The sequence below is a fragment of the Mesoplodon bidens genome (assembly GCF_964165515.1).
Source record: "Mesoplodon bidens genome assembly, chromosome: 2".
Classification (NCBI taxonomy): Eukaryota; Metazoa; Chordata; class Mammalia; order Artiodactyla; family Ziphiidae; genus Mesoplodon; species Mesoplodon bidens.
In genome coordinates this window covers 168,490,228-168,510,821 of record NC_138177.1, presented here as the reverse complement: position 1 = coordinate 168,510,821, position 20,594 = coordinate 168,490,228, and the positions used below count along the sequence as shown (strand labels likewise).

Below are 20,594 nucleotides of genomic sequence, written 5' to 3'. Positions count from 1 at the left end.
AATTTCCTTATCTGTAAAATGGATGGTGAGGATTAATTTAGATAACATTGTTGGTTGATAGCACTTTGCCAGGTATGTTCACACGTAATCTCATTAAATCCAAACAATAATTCTGTGAGGTAGACCTTTCATTCAACTCAGTCAATGTTAAGTGCCTACTATGTTCTAGGTAGTTTTAGCCACAGTGGTGCCTCATGGAGCACACAGAGGGGGAAGAGACGATAAAAACATGAACCACTAAATAAGGCAGTTTCAAATTGTGATAGATGTTATAACAAAAATGAAACAAGGGGCTTCCCTGGTGGCGCAGTGGTTGAGAGTCCGCCTGCCGATGCAGGGGACACGGTTTTGTGCCCCGGTCCGGGAAGATCCCAAATGCTGCGGAGCGGCTGGGCCTGTGAGCCATGGCCGCTGAGCCTGCGTGTCCGGAGCCTGTGCTCCGCAACGCGAGAGGCCACAACAGTGAGAGGCCCGCGTGCCGTAAAAAAAAAAAAAAAAAAGAAAAAAGAAAGAAACAAGGTAAAGAGCTAAGGGACGGGTGGTTAGGTTACTACCTGGATACAATTTATGTAAATTCATAGTATAAAAGTATCAAAGTATATCCTTGATACTTCTTTATTATTTATTTATTTATTTATTATGCGGTACACGGGCCTCTCACCGTCGCGGCCTCTCCCGTTGCGGAGCACAGGCTCCGGACGCGCAGGCCGAGCCACTCCGCGGCAGGTGGGATCTTCCCCGACCGGGGCACGAACCCGTGTACCCTGCATCGGCAGGCGGACTCTCAACCACTGCGCCACCAGGGAAGCCCCATACTTCTTTATTTTTATAGTAGCTCACCCCCCACCCCCGTCCCTGCCCCGGCCCCATAAATACAGATTCTCAGTGGACTGCTCTCCATGGGCATTACAGAATGCTTCCGTCTGCCCTCTTAAGACAAAGGGCCTCAGGAGGTTTCTAGGCCTGATATCCTTGACTAGTTAGTAGAGAGTTTAACTGAACTTCAAGGCAAGTCTATGAAAGGTGTGGACTTTGAATCTCAGACACCATTCCTTGGAGCTGGCAGTCTTTGCTTGCATTATACCACATTTGAGGAGGGCAAATCCAGCCTGTGAAACTCAGAAAGATGCCATCCCTAAGTAAAATAACCACCAACTGAACATGTTTGAAGTATGTGAAACAAAGTTGAATGTAGTCAATTCAGAAAAATGAGCCCATTGGGGAAGAGAACAGTGGCTACAGCTGTGCAGAACGAAACTGCCCAGATGGTTTTATATTCTCCTTTACAGCAGAACATAATATTCTTTTTACCAAAGCAATGAATTTTCTCTAATAATATGTTCTTTAAAAAAAAAACCTACTGTATGTCAGTTACTTAATATAACGTATTAATAAATTTCACAAGAAATCTATAAAGAAACAATTTCAGTCAGTTTAAGTAACTTGACCACAGCCAACATTGGTAGAGGTGGGGGTTGGAGCTCAGGTTGTCACTGAGCTCCGATCCTGTGTCCTTTAAATGCATCACCCAACAAACCTCAGATGCCACCCACTTGGTTAGAGAGAGGAGTGGCAGAGCCCAGGCCAGATGAGGTCCAAGGGGGAAGCCCTTCACCCACCAGTATTCCTCGCCCAGCACACTGTCCAGCCCATAGAATCCCACTTGACCATTCCATGAAAGGCAAGGGCCCCTTTTTTCTATCAAAGACAAAGTGGTTGGTTTTTTGTTTTGTATTGTTTTGTTTTTGTTTGGTCCCCCCCCCCACCCTTGTCTTTCAGTGTTTTAAATGACTCTAGTGCCAACCAGCCTGGGATTGCTCTTTTCCAAAATTAAAATGCCTTTAAGTTGTTTTCATTATAAAAGTGGAACATATTTGTTGCAAAAAGTGTGCATAGCAGAAGAGAGCGAGCCTCCCTGCCCATTTTTGTCTCCCAGGATAGCCTTAAACATGCCTTCTGAACACATTTTGTTGTTGTTTTAAAAGATGGGTCTTTTAAGTCCTCTCACAAGGGGCTGTATAGTGCTAACCCCCTCAGGTTTTCAGATGACACTCTGGGCTGGCCTTAAGTTGAATAATAAATAATTAGTTCAGTTTTCAAGAAACCTTTATGGAATGTCACCTGTGTGCTAGGTGTTGCTGATCCAAGGTGGACAAAACAGCCTCAGACTTTAGGGAACTCATTCTGTTGTTGAAAATCCTTGCATAAACCAAGGATTAGATTGATGGTAATCCCCCAGTAAACATATACAGAGTATCACTTTTAGAACTGGTTAAAAACTTTCTTTTTGGGCTTCCCTGGTGGCGCAGTGGTTGAGAGTCCGCCTGCCGATGCAGGGGACACAAGTTCGTGCCCCGGTCCGGGAAGATCCCACATGCCGCGGAGCGGCTGGGCCCGTGAGCCATGGCCGCTGAGCCTGTGCGTCCGGAGCCTGTGCTCCGCAAGGGGAGAGGCCACAACAGTGAGAGGCCCGCGTACAAAAAAAAAAAACTTTCTTTTTAATCAGAATGACACATATGACATAATTAACTGATCTGAGACGTAGACAAATATTCAAGTGTAAGAGTTCTTTACTTTGCAGGTAACCCTGCCTCAGGCTGGCATAGATGGGGTAGGGATGGGGCGCATACCCCCCAGCAGCATACATTGTTTCTTTTCATTCCGGTTGTTGAGATCTCCCTGGGTAACTTGCGCAAAGTGTTCCATGTGGCTTAAGTATATGCCAGGTCAGTTGGTCAGCAATTCTGCATCAGGAATGGGCCCATTTTTCCATTACACCAATGTTACATTTTCAAAATGGAAGGCATTGAAAATGTAAATTTAAAAGCATTTGCTGTGCAGGAGAGGGAGATTCTAGGGCCAGGACTAGAATCCAAGTCTCCTCACACCAGTTTGATGTGTTTTCCATTACACCCCATGATTGAGTCTTAGAGCACTGAATGGGTGATTATTAATCTTTATGGACGTTTTATCCAATGCTGACTATATGGACTGGATTGTGCTGGGCAACAGAGATTTAAAGTTGGACAGGTCAGGGAATTCCCTGGCAGTCCAGTGGTTAAGGCTCAGTGCTTTCACTGCGGGGGCCTCAGTTCCATCCCTGGTCAGGGAACTAAGATTCCACAGGCCACACGGTGCAGCCAAAAAATAAAATAAAGTTGGACAGGTCAGTCACTGCACTTGATAAATAAACAGCTCAGTGAGAAGACAGAAGAATAAATTGACAATTTACACCCTGAAAAGTGTTAGTTGCAGAGGAAAGGGCACCAAGCAGAAGGGGGTGGGAACACAGTGGGGGGGGAGGGGGGCTTCTCAATTTACTGAGTGAATGAAAGCTCATTTGAAGAAACAATGTATATTGTTTCTTCTACCTTTCCCAGAGCCGAGACCTGAAGAGCCGCTGGGCTTTCCCACATTGGGTGGGAGGTCAGGTTCAGTACACTGCCAAATTGTTGATGGTGATCAGATTAGTGTGTAATCCGATATGATCTAATCAAACAAGATGTAATCAATGCTGTTTTTTTTTGTTTTTTTTTGCTTGGTACGCGGGCCTCTCACTGCTGTGGCCCCTCCTGCCGCGGAGCACAGGCTCCAGACGCGCAGGCTCAGCGGCCACGGCCCACGGGCCCAGCCGCTCCGCGGCATGCGGGATCCTCCCGGACCGGGGCACGAACCCGTGTCCCCTGCATCGGCAGGCGGACTCCCAACCACTGCGCCACCAGGGAAGCCCAATGCTGGTATTTTAAACGAATTTTCAACTGTTTAGTAGCTTTTTTTTTAGTAGTAATAATACTTCATTAATAGTAAAATTTAGTGCTTCTAGGATGAGGGTAAGGGCCCTCAAGCATGGTGTCTTGGGCTTGTCTGATTGAGGCCCTACTGATTTAGAGGAAACAGCCATTCATTCATTTATTCATTCATTCATTCAAGAAGTATTTATTTGGTACCTCTGTACCAGACACCGTTTTGGGGGGAAAGTGAGACACGGGCTATTACCTCTTGTAGCTAAACTATTTGACTTTTGACAAATCACTTTCACTCTCTGGGCCTCAAATCCTTGACCTGTTCAGAGATGTGCGGTCACAGTGGACCTGGACTGTTTAGATTCACATTCCAACTTCACTTCTTTCCTGTTACATGACCACATACAAGTTAATTTAGTCTCCCTGAGTTTCAGTTTCCTCATCTGTAACATGGGGATAATATGCCTCGTTTCACTGGGCTGTACTGAGAGTGAAACTTAGCTCAACCACTGGGCTTAGTGCCCCCAATCAAGGGTGGTCACTAGCGTTAATCGCTGATTTCCTGAGCCGCAGACCCACCCTGGAACCACACACAGGTGTTATTTGGGGCGTGGCTCACAGCGCAAGGGGGCGGGCTAGGATTTATAAAGGCAGGGTCCGGCGCAGTGGTCTCATCCTGCCTTGGCTGGACACCGGAGTGATTTTCCAGGCCGTGGCTCCGCACTACGAGGACCAGAAGCGAGGCTGCCCAGCGGCGACCAGTGCGGAGCCGACGCGCCCGGGCCAAGCTGCTCGACCTCCCGGCGCACGCGGCTCCGGGAGGGCGCAAAGGACCGGACCCCCCCAACCACAGGCCGTGGGGGCGGGGCCTGCAGCCAGCCGGCACCCCCACACCCCGCGGCCCCTCCACCCCACTTCGCCGAGGCCCGGAAGGGACCAGTCGCTCTTCCGTCTCCGCGGGGGAGGCACAGAGGGCGGAGCTGCACCCAGAGGACGCGACGCGAGCCCAGTTCCGGCGAGGAGGCCGCGCCAGTGACAGCGATGGCGGCGGAGTCGGCGCTCCAAGTTGTGGAGAAGCTGCAGGCGCGCCTGGCCGCGAACCCGGACCCGAAGAAGGTGAGCGAGCGAGCAGCGCGGAGGGGGCCGGGCGTTGGGCGCGGCGCGGCCCCGTAACGTTCGCGGGCCCGGGTGCGGCTCCTTCCCGAGCGGCCGGGGCCGTGGGGGCTCGGACCCGGAGCGCGGCCCCGCCGGTCTGCGGCCTGCAGTCGGGAAGTTAGTGGCCCTTGGCCGCTGCCCACGCGGTGGGACCCCGCACGGCGGGCGGCGCGCCTCGGCGGGCCCGGCCTCCCTGCCTCCCGGGCCGGGCGCCCGCGGGCTCCGGGCGGACACCGCGTGCCGGCGGGGCTCCCGGAGCCCTCCCCCGGCGTCCCAGGCCAGCTGTTTCCTGTCGGGAGAGCTCGCCCTGAGTTAACTCCTGCCCGCTCCATTCCTCGCCCTGCGAAATGTTCTGATTTCTTAGTGTCTTTTGATGTTTGTTGGGAGAAGGAGGTGGTTCTGCCTGTGCTTGATGGAGCCTAGGCTCGGTGTGTGGTCCTGCGTCTTTAAGACGTTTTTATTGCTTTGGCTTGATTATTAGAGCGTGGACCTTTTCGCTTTCTCAGTAAATCTCTTTCAAAACAAAATAAACCTCACGTCACCCTAACTAAAAACTTAGGTTGTAAATGGAAAGAAAAAAAACAAGGCTTAGAAGTTGCAGCTAGATTTCCTTCTGGCCTTGATAGAAAGGTAAGAGCTACCGATTCTGGCTGCTGCGAGTGATGGGCAACCATTTTTAATTGCACTCGGCTAGTTTTTTTCCCCCCTTAACTGTTCTCTTAAGTTAAATGCATTCTTCTCTCTCTGCGACTTTTCTTCCATCCATCTTCTTGGTGTCTGGGAGAGTGTCCCGTGGATGTTAGAATTTTTTTTTTAATTGAAATACATTGATGAAAACACTCAAGGTGTTTGACATTCTCTGTCAGCATTATAGCTGGAGTGTACAGTGTTGTAAGAGTTGGATCTCTGAACTCCAGAGTGGCTTTTGAAGAGGAAATAATCCAGGGAGGCAGTCGAAATAAAGTGGTGAGGAGATTTGAGTTCTAATTTATTTGCCAGCCATGGACATTAGGGATGTTCCTTGCTAAGCCAGTTTCCTCACCTGCTTCTTCCCAGGACAGAACCAAAAGGCAGAAGTGCTCAGTAGATGTTAATCTCCACTCTTTACAGTTTTTCTTGAAAGGCCGCTTTCTCTTCACCTCTTCTTGGCCTGTCATAGGTGAGGTTTTTTTGCCTTTGTTTCTAAAGGCTGCTCAACGCACCTCACTATCAGACCACTGTTTAACTCTTCTCATGCATACCTAGCTCAAAGATCCACTTCTTCAGGACGACATTTTAGCTTTGTCTGTGAAAACCGAAACGCTTTCACTTGTTTTGTGTTATATTTTCTATAATGGCTTCAGTACCTAGTGGACAGGCATATTTACAAGTTTCTTTTTACAATAACCCTTTGTGGGCATCTAATAAATGGTCATTATTTCCGAGTACTAGCTTGTTTTCCCAAACACTGTAGGTTTGTGACTGATTTTTTTTAAAACCCTAGAGTAATATGATGTAAATCGCCTCCATCTCCCCAGTTTGGTCTTCCATTGGGTTAAAAAAAAAAATGCACCGTGTAGTGTCTACAGTCATTTTCCCACTAGAATTTAAATTTTGAAGTAGCTTTTCCAGTAATTGATGTGCATGAAATTTCAAATTAAGAAAAGGTTTGTTTGACTTCACATCCTATTTGAACTGTTAGTGACTGTGAGTATCTGGGCTTTCTCTTCCCAGATAGAAACTCACCCTGAGCTTCTGACTTTGCATTATGAAGATCATTTTTGCAAAGGGCACAATAGTTGGCATTCACAAATGAGCTAATGCAGAGGGAAAACTGCAAGCTGGCACACTGGCCTTCTCAACCTTCTGTTAACCCAGCAAGCTCCCACAGGTTGTTCTTGAAATTACAAGATGATTATATAGCAGTACTGAACTTACAACTAAATCTTGATTTCAAACCATTATTAGCCAAACGTTTGATTCCACACCTATATTCATAGATTTCCTCGTATTAAACATAGGTGTTTAACTGTAACTCTTTTCACTTTAAGCCCATCTATGATCTAGGCTTACTTGGGGAAAAAGGTGTCAGGCAAACCAGGGTCACTTGGTTCCTACTATTTAAGTAGAAACAATTTTCATGGCTGGTAAAGTTACCTGTCCTGTGTTACAGTTTGAACACGGAAACTACAAAGAATACAGTTTGAAGGCAAGTGGAGAACGAGGCCGACGTTATGAACATCTTTAGCTCTTTGTGATGAAGTAGTGTGCAGAGGATAACTGAGATTCCTAAGCATGGACTGTGCAAATGTTTGATATTTCTCAATGACTTGTTATCAGTTCTTGCAAACTACAACTGGTCCCTAGGTTTGATAACAGCAAGTTTCCACCTACCTGAGGATACCCAAAGTGCTTTATCATTTTAATGCTTTGTTCTTTTTTGAACCTCACTGAAAATAGAGGGGCTCTGAAGCCCTTTTTCTCTTATGTTGGGCTAAATTGGTTTGAATATCTCTAGGGTGTTAGTTTCATCTGCTTTTAAGTCGTCCCTCCTAACCCAAAACGAAGCAGAAAGGCAGCGTTTATACTTCCAATTAGTGCTAGGCTTTGAGATGAACACACCTTCAATGACTTCTGGCCCCATTCTTTTTTTTTTTTTTTTTTTTTTGTGGTACGCAGGCCTCTCACTGTTGTGGCCTCTCCCGTTGTGGAGCACAGGCTCCGGACGCGCAGGCTCAGCGGCCATGGCTCACGGGCCCAGCCGCTCCGCGGCATGTGGGATCTTCCCAGACCGGGGCACGAACCCGTGTCCCCTGCATCGGCAGGCGGACTCTCAACCACTGCGCCACCAGGGAAGCCCTGGCCCCATTCTTATATGTGGCCTTTGTAGAGGTCCTGGGACTCTGTCCTGGTGGTGACCTTCTTTCCTCTGTGGACCCTAAACTGTCTGACAACGTAACACTAAGGAGGGGTTCTTCTGCTCTGTGTCGAGTGTGCTAAGAGGCACATGAACTACTGCTCCATTTCCTTTTCCGGTCTTCTAAGGACAGTGTCTTTATGTTGGATATTTTTCCTGGCTTTGTAGTACATGCTGTGGTAAACACACTTGACCTACTCGCTTGTTAGGCAAGTTACCTAACCTCACTGGGCTCAGTTTTAATATCTGTAAAATGGGGAACATAATATCCATTTTATAGAGTTGGTTAATGAGGATGAAATGAGGTAACACCTGTAAGGACGTAGCATAGTAGCCAGTGCACAGTAAATAGTATATAAATGCCTTCCAGGGAATGGCATTAGAGGAGACAACCTGTCTTTAACCTTTTCAATGATTCTAAATTTTCCTTTAAGAAGAGGAATTGGCATTCATCTTTGCACCCATAGCTTTGATGACAAGAAATACACATATACTTTGTCCTGAGTTGGATGGTGGTGGTGGTCGAATTCGAAGTGGAGGATAATTTTCACTCAACTATGAAGGTGAAACTCCTTAGGTACACCACTTGGCTTCTCATAGGTTCCCAGTCAAAACAAGATTATCACGTGTGATCCAGTTGCTCTGCCTAGCAACCAGGTTCAGTAATTATTGAAGTAGAATGACCAGAAAAACACACTTGCTACTCCGCCTAGTAGCAATATAGCTACTAATTGTAGCCTGGGCTACACATAGGAAAAGAACAGATCTTGTTATCAGATATTTAACTATCAAGGTAGCCACAGTTAATCTATTTTGAACTACTTGTACTTTTCAGCACTCCTCGAATGGTGGGTATATTTATATATACATACATATTTCCTAGAGAATGGCATAGCCGTCATGACTTCAGGTAGAAGTGGAGCAAGTAGGAATTGGCTGGGGAATATCTGGTAGAGGATCAAGGGTAGCCGTTTAAAGAATGGTCAGTTGATGAATGAAATGATTAATCAGAAGCAGTTATTGAGCTTGTATAGCATTCCAGGCACTATGGCTAAAGACTGCACATGGTTTGTCTCTCTGAATCCTCACAGCTTGTGAAGTACAGACAGGATCCAGTTCCTGTTTTGCAGATGAAGTAACTGAGGTTCAGAGAGGTTAGTGACTTGCACAAGATCGCCCCACAAGGAAGTGGCGGGGCCAAACTGAAGCCTGTCTCTGACTCTGGAACTCTGTCTTAACAGCTCTGCTATCGGATTTTGAGCTAGCTCAAGAGAATACAGAAAAGAAATGTGACCAAACCCAGATTGCTTCTCTAATCTACCCAGACATTTTATGTTCACCATTTGCAACGGCAAAGCTCTGATTCTAGCAACTTGAAATTGGTCTTGGCTTCCCACTTACATTGAAAAAACCCAGTTCTGTTAAACACACTTTTTCTGGAAACATGATACCCTTTTTCTGTAGAGACCTCTTCTCCTTTTTACTTTCCTCTATGCCGGGTGCATGAGTAATTTCCTAAAATTGGCTCCTTTCTCAGAAAGTCTCTCTCAAAACTGGGCAGAAAGATAGTTGTTGATTACTTTTCTTAGAGCTGATAGGTTTGATTCTCTTCTCTAAGTTTTATTTCCCCTTGGTGTAGCATAGTGGCTGAAAGCACACAATCTAAAGCCGCAGACCTGAGTGAATCCTGCCCTACTTGCATCCTGGGGCAAGTACCTTAACTGTTTCGAGTCTGTTTTCACACTTGTAAAATAAGGATAACAACCATACTGTATACTACAGAACAGTGTAAGTACTTAACCATTGGATATTATTCTTATTTGTTCCAGTGAATGATTATGATTTTATAGAAATTAATGTTTATTTTATTCTCTGCAGCTATTGAAATATCTGAAGAAACTCTCCACCTTGCCTATTACAGTAGACATTCTTGCGGTAAGAACTGTGTAATTTTAGATGTTAAATAGCTATATCCCCTCCCCTTCCCGACCAGAGAGATTGTACAGTAAGAGCATGGGCTTTAGAAGTGAAAGAAACCAGACACAAGGCCACATATTGTATGGTTTTATTTATATGAAATGTCCAGAATAGGCAAATCCATAGATAGAAAGTTAGATTAGTGATTGCGCGGGGTGGGGGGAATTGGGAGGAACAGCATTTCTTTTTAGGGTGATGAAAATGTTCTGGAATTAGTGGTGATGGTTGTGTAGTATTGTGAGTGTTCTGGAAACCACTGAACTGTACACTTTAAAATGGTTAAAATAGTGAATTTTATCTCAGTTTTTTTTCTAAAAATTAAAAGAACATTGGCATCTAGTCCTGGATTCAAATCCAAGTTTGTGACTTCAGGCTGTTCCTTCTTTGTAAAATGGGGCAGGTCCTAACCTCACAGAGTTATCATATAAGTATTAATTCAGACACTGTATGCAGTGCTCTTAGCTCAGTGCCTAACACCTGCCATGATCACTCTTGTTATTATTGCTAAAGTTCTAGAAGTGTTTTAATTTAGTGTTTTCCTCTTCTGAATCTGGTGCACTTTGCTACTGTGTGTCATTAGAGGCTTGGGGCATAGACACAAAGTAACTTTGTACTGAGACTTGCAAGGTATGTTTTTGGAAGGAAGTATTGGTTTGTTGAAAAGTAGGAGGTCTTATTTCTTTAGAAAATTGTGAGCCTAGTTCTACAACCCTCTAACAATTCCTTTGTCAACTTTGTAGGAAACCGGGGTTGGGAAAACGGTAAATAGCTTGCGAAAACATGAGCATGTCGGAAGCTTTGCCAAGGACCTAGTGGCCCAGTGGAAGAAGCTGGTTCCTGTGGAACGGTAAGAAAAGTTCCTCAATTCTGCCTCAATTATAAGAAATAATCCATGATCATTATAGAATACTAGAAGACATTTAAAAATAGAAATAAGAATAAGAATTTCTTAATTCAACCATCCAAAGATAAGCATTATTGATGTTTTGGAATGTTTCTTTCTAACCTGTTCTTAAAAGGCATTTTTATATAGCTGTGAATAAACTGATGTAAATTACAGCTCTTTTTAAATGTAACAAGTTAAATATTTCCCTGTGTTGAAAAGCTTTCTAAGTATTTTCACGTCCACAAGATGTTTGATCTTCTTTGTGTCCTGTAGTTAAACTCGTCATTTTCCATTTATTGAATATTTGGGCTTTCCCAGTTTTAAACCTTAGCTGAGTATCTTTGAGCAGAACCCATTTACCTTCTTCCCAAGACCTTGTTTCTAACTCTGTAAACTCTTCATCTCTTTCGTGAGTTCAGGTCCTGTGATGTTGTCCTCTGAACAAGGATTACCCTGAGATTTATATCTGCTTCATCTGCTTTTTCTTTTATTTTAGAAACACTGAGCCTGATGAACAGGACTTTGAGAAGAGCAATTCTCGAAAGCGCCCCAGGGATGCCCTGAAGGAGGAGGAGGGGGGGGAGGGGGAGGGGGACTACCCAGGGAGCTGGAGAGCCTCCGGTAGCCAGTCGTGTAGTCCTGATAACAGACAAAAAAAACACAGAAAACTCTCGGAGCTTGAGCGGCCTCACAAAGTATCTCACAGTCATGAGAGGAGAGACGAGAGAAAGAGGTACCACAGAGTTTCTCCAGTTTACTCTTCAGACCACGAATCTTCCGATTACGGCCATGTTCAGTCCCCGCTGTCATCCACCAGCCCTCATCAGATGTCTGTGGACCATTACAGATCCCTGGAGGAGGACCACGAGCCCTTTGTTTCACACCAGAAGCCTGGCAAAGGCCACAGTAATGCCTTTCAGGACAGACTGGGGGTCAGTCAAGAACGACACCTGGGTGAAGCCCAAGGGAAAGAGGTCGTGAGTCAGAGCAAGGAGCACAGATCTTCCCATAAAGAAAAACGTGCGGTGAATTCCAAAGGAGATGAGAAGTCGTCTTTGAGCAGAGAAAAATCACACAAGGCCTTCTCCAAAGAGGAAAACCGGCGGAGGCCACCCTCAGGGGACGGCACAAAGGAGAAACCGCCCTCTAGTGGTGTCAAGAAGGAGAAGGAAAAAGACGGCAGCACCAAGAAGGTTTTACCCCCCTTGGAGGTGGCATCAGACAACCACCTTAAAAAGCCAAAATACAGAGACCCAGAGAAAACCAAATCAGACAAAAACAAGCAGCGTCTAGAAAGCTTAGACACAGGCAAGGGGGCAGGAGACCTGCTGCCCAAGGCAAAAGAGAAGGTTTCTAACAACCTAAAGGCTCAAGAAGGAAAAGTAAAACCTTCTCATTTAGATAGAAAGTCAGTGGGCTCCTTCCTTAAAGCTGAGGAGGCAGATATGGATGATGAATTCGAGCAGCCCACCATGTCTTTTGAGTCATACCTCAGCTATGACCAGCCCCGGAAGAAAAAGAAAAAGATTGTGAAAACTTCAACCACGACTCCTGGAGAAAAAGGATTTAAAAAAAATGATTCAAAAAGCACTAGTAAAAACTTGGACTCAGTTCAGAAATTACCTAAGATGAACGAAAACAAGTCAGAGAAGCTTCCGCCAGCTGGATCCCATTCATCCAAGCTGAAAAAGGTAACCCCTGTGGCCCCGTCCCAGCCAGAGCACCTGGGCCGGCAGAGCTCCCGGGACGACCCCACCACTGTTTGTCTGGGCTGGCTTTCCCATGGCCTGTTGAATTTCAGTTTGAAGTAGTTTCCTCCCGGCCTCTCTGGCCACCTCTCTCTGGCCACCAGGGTCAGTAGAACCCAAGAAAAGTATTTTCTGAGGCATCCCATTGTGCTGGGCCCATCTCCCCGTATCTCCTGACTTAGGTAGTGTCAGGCACAGCTGCCGCCCCTCCTGCAGGCTGGATATGCGTGTGAAGTTATCTGCCACGTCAACACTGCTGGGCGTCGACTGGGGGAAAGAGCTGTGCTTGTAGAAAGAGGCTCTCCAGTCACTGGTCTCTTCTCTGCAGGTCCCCAGCGATGCGCTGCCAGTGTTACCAGACCTTCCATTACCTGTGATACAGGCCAATTACCGCCCACTTCCTTCCCTTGAATTGATGTCTGCCTTCCAACCAAAGCGAAAAGGTAATTTTCTTTGTCTTTTTTTAATGGAGAAAATGGTGTTTTTTGTTTTTTTGTTTTTTTGCGGCACGCGGGCCTCTCACTGTTGTGGCCTCTCCCGCTGCGGAGCACAGGCTCTGGACGCGCAGGCTCAATGGCCATGGCTCACGGGCCCAGCCGCTCCGCAGCATGTGGGATCTTCCCGGACTGGGGCACAAACCCGTGTCCCCTGCATCGGCAGGCGGACTCTCAACTGCTGCGCCACCAGGGAAGCCCAATGGAGAAAATGGTTTTAAAAATTCATTCATGGTCTGTCATCAGATTTTGGTGGATTTCCTAAGAGCACAGGTTCTGGAGTTTGATGCCTTGGGTTTGAATCTCAGCTCTGGCTTCTACTACAAGTTACATGAACTTGGGTAACAACTTAATTTCCTTGGACTTCAGTTTCATATTCTGTGAATGGGAGTAATAATGGTATCTGCCTATGAGGTGGATTGAAAGTGATAATGCTGGTAAAGCTCTGAGCTCTGGGTTTTTACACACAGTGTTTGCTAAATCTTAGCTGCTGCTATTACCAGCAGGCTTTTACTCTGTACATTCCATAGGGGCTTAAAAAGAAGGCTAGGGACTTCCCTGGTGGTGCAGTGGTTAAGAATCTGCCTGCTGGGCTTCCCTGGTGGCGCAGTGGTTGAGAGTCTGCCTGCTAATGCAGGGGACACGGGTTCGAGCCCCGGTCTGGGAGGATCCCACATGCCGTGGACAACTAGGCCCGTGAGCCACAGCTACTGAGCCTGCGCGTCTGGAGCCTGTGCTCCGCGACGGGAGGTGTCGCGATGGTGAGAGGCCCGCGCACCGCGATGAAGAGTGGCCCCCACTTGCCACAACTGGAGAAAGCCCTCGCACAGAAACGAAGAACCAACACAGCAAAAATAAATTAATTAAAAAAAAAAAAAAAAAAAGAATCTGCCTGCCAACGCAGGGGACACAGGTTCGACCCCTGGTCCGGGAAGATCCCACATGCCGCTAGAGCAACTAAGCCCATGCGCCACAACTACTGAAACCCATGTGCCTAGAGCCCATGCTCCGCAACACGAGAAGCCACTGCAGTGAGAAGCCCGTGTACTACAACGAAGAGTAGCCCCCACTTGCTGCAACTAGAGAAAGCCCGCGTGCAGCAACGAAGGCCCAAATGCAGCCAAAAAATAAATAAATAAAGGCTAGTTTTAATAGCAAAACAATTAGATGCTACATAGGTGTCCCTTAGCGAGAGACTAACGGATCATGGTTCATCCACACAGTGGCATCCTATGCAGCAATTTAAAAAAAGAAGTAGAAAATCTATGTACTGATGTGATTTCTAAAATGTAAATGACAGAATGGTTATAGTATGTTATTGATTGGTTAAAAAGGAATAAAATAAATATTAGTTTATTTTTGCATAGACTTTCTGGAAGGACACAAGAAACTGGTAGCATTGGTTGTCTTTGAGAAAGGAAACGGGGAGGCTGGGGAATGCCGTGGAAGGAGAGTTTTCACTGTATTGCTCAGTGCCTTTTATAACTCACACTTCTGTTTTTCTTGCCCTACAGCACTCTCCTCACCCCAGGAAGAGGAAGAAGCTGGATTCACCGGACGAAGAATGAATTCCAAGATGCAGGTCTATTCTGGTTCCAAGTGTGCCTATCTCCCCAAAATGATGACCTTGCACGAGCAGTGCATCCGGGTGCTTAAAAACAACATTGACTGTAAGTCACATGCTTCTCTCTTGCTCTTCAGCACGTTGTGGCACTGGGACACCGGGTGACTTGGCCGCTACTCAGTGCTTTTCCCCTTTGATTCTCTTCAGCAATCTTTGAAGTGGGAGGCGTCCCATATTCTCTTCTTGAACCTGTTCTGGAGAGGTGTACACCTGATCAGTTATATCGCATAGAGGAGTACAATCACGTGAGTATTCTGTTTGGATGGGAAGAGGGCAGTGTGCTGGCTTGCGTCTCCAGAAGTAGCTTTGTCTCTGAATCTGCCACGGTGATGGGCAGGTGGTGGTCGGATCACTGTTCTGGGTTTGTCTATGGGCCTTTAAACAGGCAGGTTTTTAGCACCTGCTCCTGGCATCTTAAGTAGGCCTCTTGGGCTAGAATCAAGATGGGATTGAAAGGTGGGAGAGGGGGACCATTTCCCACGCCTCCCTTGAGCTTGCCTAGTTACAGAGGTCAAGGGAGAATTCTAGCAGCACAGCCCTTGGGATCCAGGGCAGGGACAGAGCCATGTGTTGACACTCAGGTGTCTGGTGAATATAAGGGTGGCTGGGTGTCTCCTAGAGACAAACAGATCTATCCCCCAATCCTCCTAATGCGGGAGATGCTCATCTGATTGCATTAGCTGTCTCTAATTCAAAGGATCTACGACATATCCTTCTTAAGTGGCCCCTCGCCATTGCAGTTCAGTGTAGTGATGGGGAAATGCCTGGATTTGACTTCATCCCAGTTCCTACTCTGCACTGATCTTCTAAAGGAAAAGACTGATCTTAAACTAATTTCTGTGTTGCCTTCTCTCCTAGTCCCACAACCCCCTAAAGCAGCTAGTATAGTGCCTCACACTTAACTTTTTTATTTTTTTCCAGTACGCGGGCCCCTCACTGTTGTGGCCTCTCCCGTTGCGGAGCGCAGGCTCCGGACGCGCAGGCTCAGCGGCCATGGCTCACGGGCCCAGCCGCTCCGTGGCATGTGGGATCTTCCCGGACCAGGGCACGAACCCGTGTCCCCTGCGTTGGCAGGCGGACTCTCAATCACTGCGCCACCAGGGAAGCCCACACTTAACATTTTTTAATTCAGTGATTTGGGTTTCTTTCCTAGAACTGTGGTATTTTAATACACTACTACTACTAAGAAGACCAAAATATCATTAGGAAGCTGGTCCCCCTGTGTGATTAAGGATAGAAAAGAAATGTGTAAGGGTACTTGCATGTAAATGATGTCCTGGTTCTGATTTTAGGTATTAATTGAAGAAACGGATCAATTATGGAAAGTTCATTGTCACCGAGACTTTAAGGATGAAAGGCCAGAAGAGTATGAGTCGTGGCGGGAGATGTACCTGCGGCTTCAGGATGCCCGAGAGCAGCGGCTGCGACTCCTCACAAAGAATATCCGATCTGCGCACGCCAATAAGCCCAAAGGTAAGGGGGCAGCGTGGGTCTGGCAGAAGAGTGAGCCCTGTGCTCTGGTCAACAGCAGGGCTGCGGTGGGCTCAGCTATGGTATCACCTCTGGCCCCCAAATATCTCCTGCATTTGCAGAAGGCGGCAAAGGGTGAGGTGTTTCTTCTGCCACTATGCATGCTCCCCTACAGAGGGGTTTCCAGGGTTGATAATCCCCTACCTTTGGCATCTCAGCTCAAGAAGGCAGGTGTTAATCTCCATTCCTCCGCAGGCCGACAAGCAAAAATGGCCTTTGTCAACTCTGTGGCCAAGCCACCTCGTGATGTTCGAAGGAGGCAGGAGAAGTTTGGAACAGGAGGAGCAGCTGTGCCTGAGAAAATCAGGTAAGATCTCTGCCCCCTGTGGTTTCCGCCTGCTCAGGGAGAGAGAGAGCCCAAGAGCTTATCTTTCAGCCGTGAGAGGCAGCCCAGGGGCAAGAAGCGATTCATTTCGGGGGTGAAAGCGTGGCAGTGCAGAGTGGTTTCTGCAGGCTGACCTTGACCGTCTGGGCACTTGACCTCCCTGAACCTCAGCGTCCTTGACTGCACTGTGGGCAAGATAGTGATTCCTGCCCCTAGGTGGGGTCGGGGTGTGGGTGTGGTCAAGACTAAATGGAGAACAGGGCCTGGCTTTTGGGACATATCCCCTAAGGCTTTCCCTTTCCCCATTTAAACAAAAAACATACTACTGTGATGACTAAATTATCTAAGTAGTAAGCATTGTCGAAATACAGATTTACACCTAAACAGTGAAAAGTTAGTCGAGATCATCATTCATTCATTCTGAAGGCCTGCCACAGTCACTTCCGAGCCATCACCAGAATCTAGGGTACTAGGTCCACTGGTCAAAGCCACAGAACTGAGTCCTCAGACCAGCCAGCTTCAGGCTGTTGGTGCCGAGGGCAGATTTCTCCTGCTCCTGACTGGCAGCTTTGCTCTGTGTCCCAGGATCAAGCCAGCACCGTACCTCTCAGGAAGCAGCCGCTTGGGCAGTGGCGGCAGCAACAGCTTTAACGCCAGCCCCGAGGAGCCGGCCTACGACGGCCCGAGTACCAGCAGTGCCCACTCGGCACCCGTGGTCAGCAGCACTGTTTCCTATGATCCCAGGAAACCGACTGTAAAGAGTAGGTAACTTGGAGCTCCTGCTCAGATATTTCAAAACTAGTATTTGAACCCCTCTAATGTTATTACTGCTGCATCACACTTTGTGTGTTAGATGTAGCGTATGTGATGCCTTGCACACAGCTGGTCTAAATGTCAGGGCCTCCTTCCCCTGCTTTGTTCGTAGTGCATATTTCGTGTGTCATTTAAATAATGATCGTAGTGAATATTCATTTTGGTACTCTGCTTTTTTCTTCTTTTATTTTTTTCAACCTAAATGTAAACCTGTTTCTCCAGGCAATAACATGGAGTTTCCAACTGTTATTATTAACAGCTAAATAATTTTATTGAAGTTTTATAACTTTATAACCCCACCTTCTAAGTCTTTTTTTGTATCGAGTTGGGTCTCTTTCGTATTTTACTAACTTTACTACTGTAGACTATCCCCAGTATTCTACAGCGGTGTCCTAACTTAAGAAAAGCATTATTCTGTATTTACTTCAGGACCCACAGGAGGGTGGGAGTCCTGACTTGCACTTTGGCTCGGTTCAGGTTAACCAGGCTAGAGGGCAGGCTAGTCGTTCTTCGGTGGTTTGTGCATTTAGCTCATCTCAGACCTGTTGCTACACTGGACAGACAGGTATGGGAGGGGGTGCTTTTGGCTGCTTTGGATATTGGTGAGGCAGAGTTAAATTGCGGCTCAGAATGGCCTTTAGAGTCTGGCAAGGCTTGAACTCCAGTTCTGCCACTTACCGTACAGGGTCCAGCCTGAGTCTTGGTGAAGTTGTGAGAATTAGAGGGAATGATTGTCAGGGGCCTGGCAGGTGCTGGCGAAGTGTTACCTTTGGGCTGCTGCTTTTCTATGGGGTTGGCAGATAACTGCTACTTGTATCCATTTGTCTGGCTGTGTAGAGCCAAGAGTAACAAGGCTTTGTTTGATTGTAAACCACTGGTGTCCACACTGCCATGGATCTGAAACAACTGCCTTCTCTTTTCACAGAAATTGCCCCAATGATGGCCAAGACGATTAAAGCTTTCAAGAACAGATTCTCCCGACGATAAACTGAGGACTTACCTTGGAAATGAAATTTGCGGGGAGGAATATGAGGACAAGGGGGGGTTGGGGAATGGAACTTCCAGAGGAGACCAGGATCTTTCGCTTCGTGGAGGCTTTTGGTCTCCGAGTCCTGCACAGTCAGCAGGCGTCGTGCCTGTGCCTGTGTCCGCAGCTGCCGCCTCCCTGCCTGGCGAGCACTTCCGAGTTCTGAAGAAGATGTGAAGCCTCACGCTCACTGAGGATTTTAAGGTCAATTGTACCTTTGTCGTCAATTACCTTCTTTGTAAACTATAAGACATAGTTTTAATTAATAAATATTGCCCCCAGATTGTATTTATATTACCCCCAGGTTTTTTTTGTTTTTGGGTTTTGTTTTGTTTTGTTTTTTTCCGGTCCTCTACCACACACTTAGCCTTTTATTTTTAGGGTTCTTTGTTAGACAAAAGCCTATTGAAAGCCTTTCCCCATCCCAATTCATCTCTCCTGAGTAGACTTTGGCCCAGAGAGAGGACTGGGTGTCCCCAGAGCCTGTGTGGCATGTGCTGCATGTAGAGCGAGGAATGGTCCTGGGCTGCCTGTCCTGGAGGGGGAGCCCCGGTGTAGTGACAGGAAGTGTTCAGGTCGGACACCCCCCACCTCTTTGACCCTCAGTTGCTTTGAGGTCCTGTGCAGGTGCATCTCTTTCCTACTCATTCAGGGAATTATTTATTAAGGGAAGTTCTAGAGTCTTTCCCCGCATCCTTTTTGCCAGGTCCCACTGTTTTTGAGGCTCACTAGAGGGCACAGAGCTCCAGTATTTTTACAATTTCCGGTTTCTAATTCAAAACTTTAGGGTTTTTTTCCTCCCCTATTTTCCCTTCTCCCCACTGGCATGGGGCAAGATGCAAACACATGGCAGGGCTTTCTGTAGGCCCCCGAATACAACTTTAGAGTTTTAAAATCCAGCAGTGTAATCTAGTCCCTGTGAATTGCTACTAGAGGTGAATGGTTTTAAAAGGTAATGCTGTGTTGGAAATTGGTTTCGTTTTTGCCTTTCTTTAAAAGGTAAGATCATGTGATTGAAAGAGCACAACAATTTGCTGTGTTTTGTAGGGAACTTAGCAGCTTGAAACTCTCTCTACTTTTTGAATCTTTAAACCAGAATTTGGAGGTAAGGGCCAGTTTAAGGAAAGGGTCTGAGCTGTAGCATCAGGATGGGGGAGCCACAAGGGCATCCACCAGTCTTGGGAAGGGAGTATCTCACTTTCGAGTTGACATGGGGGAAAAATCAGAACTAGGAGGACAGTGTCAGTGTCCTTCTTGGCTATTGAAGGACAGTAATCTAGTAGGAACCCACTTGGTTGTGACCCAGGTAGAAGTAGATACTATAAATTTGAGAAGCCCATCCTTAAGAAACCTGAGAAGCAGATTGAGGGCGTGGTTAGTGTGATAGCCCATGGAGCTTGGCAGTTACCAGTCCCTTTGACAAGCTCACTCAAAGCCCAGAATGTGGAGCCCACTGTTTTTAACCATCCTGGAGACCTCAGTTAGGCTAACTCTGAAGATTGCAGAGCGACGCAGCAAGAAGTCTGTGCAGCAGAAGCACTGTTCAGTGTACGTTGCTGTGCAGGGTACCTGAGGGACACAAGTATTGCTGTGTTTTAACTTGCTGTATTTTTGAATTGGGTAAAGCATTCTTTCTCTTGATTGTTTGTATTACCATTCCACCAGTCCCCCAGCCTGCTCCCCAAATGTGATACTAGAAAGCCTCTTATCTAAAACCAAATGAGCGTCTGGGTCAGGTGCCAGACACCTGTTGCCTAGAATAGCTTCCTCTAGGTGTCCACGCCTTGAATTTCTCTCTTACCTGTGTGTTCAAGTCTTTACCATTGAAACCAGTTTTTCATATTTGATACAGCTGTGTATGATTTAATTTCCTTTATTAGGAGTCTTTGGGCAGAGAGGGAAGAAAAGACACATCCCAACATCACTATCCATCTTTGGATCACCCCTGTTTGCATAGAGCCAGATCTTTCCGTCTCCCCCCTCAAGACTGTCTGCATTAGGGATGTGACTTGGTGAGAAGAGGGAAGAGGAAAAACTGAGTTTCTAAACTACCACCTCTCCTGGGTTATTGAAATGCCTGCAGAGCAGACACAGGATGATGTTGAACCTTTGGTCTCATTTGTGAAAACTTGTGCAATTTTTTTTTTTCTGTGCTACACTACATACAAATCACCGAATTGCAAATTAACACCTTTGTGATCCTTGGTGTAATGAGCAGTTTCTTTGGGGCTTTTCCTTTCTTTCCGGGAAGTGGGAGGGAAAGGAGCAAGGTATTATCTTGCTCTTCATTTGTATTTTGGTCCCAAAATGTAAATACAATTTTCTATGTTACTTTTTTGTGGTAACTACCAAGATGAATATTTTAATTAGATAAGT

The 20,594-nt window shown here is 46.6% G+C and overlaps 1 protein-coding gene across 1 annotated transcript; it reads left to right on the top strand.

Moving 5' to 3' along the window:
- The first annotated feature begins 4,695 nt into the window (after nucleotides 1-4,695).
- On the top strand, nucleotides 4,696-18,506 carry ELOA (elongin A). Its single transcript, XM_081224148.1, has 11 exons — nucleotides 4,696-4,859; nucleotides 9,673-9,729; nucleotides 10,512-10,618; nucleotides 11,154-12,348; nucleotides 12,734-12,848; nucleotides 14,414-14,569; nucleotides 14,671-14,768; nucleotides 15,816-15,996; nucleotides 16,249-16,360; nucleotides 16,964-17,139; nucleotides 18,117-18,506. Exons 1-11 carry the CDS (start codon nucleotides 4,785-4,787, stop codon nucleotides 18,176-18,178), a joined length of 2,334 nt encoding a protein of 777 aa, XP_081080274.1. The 5' UTR covers nucleotides 4,696-4,784; the 3' UTR covers nucleotides 18,179-18,506.
- The last annotated feature ends 2,088 nt before the right edge of the window (nucleotides 18,507-20,594 follow it).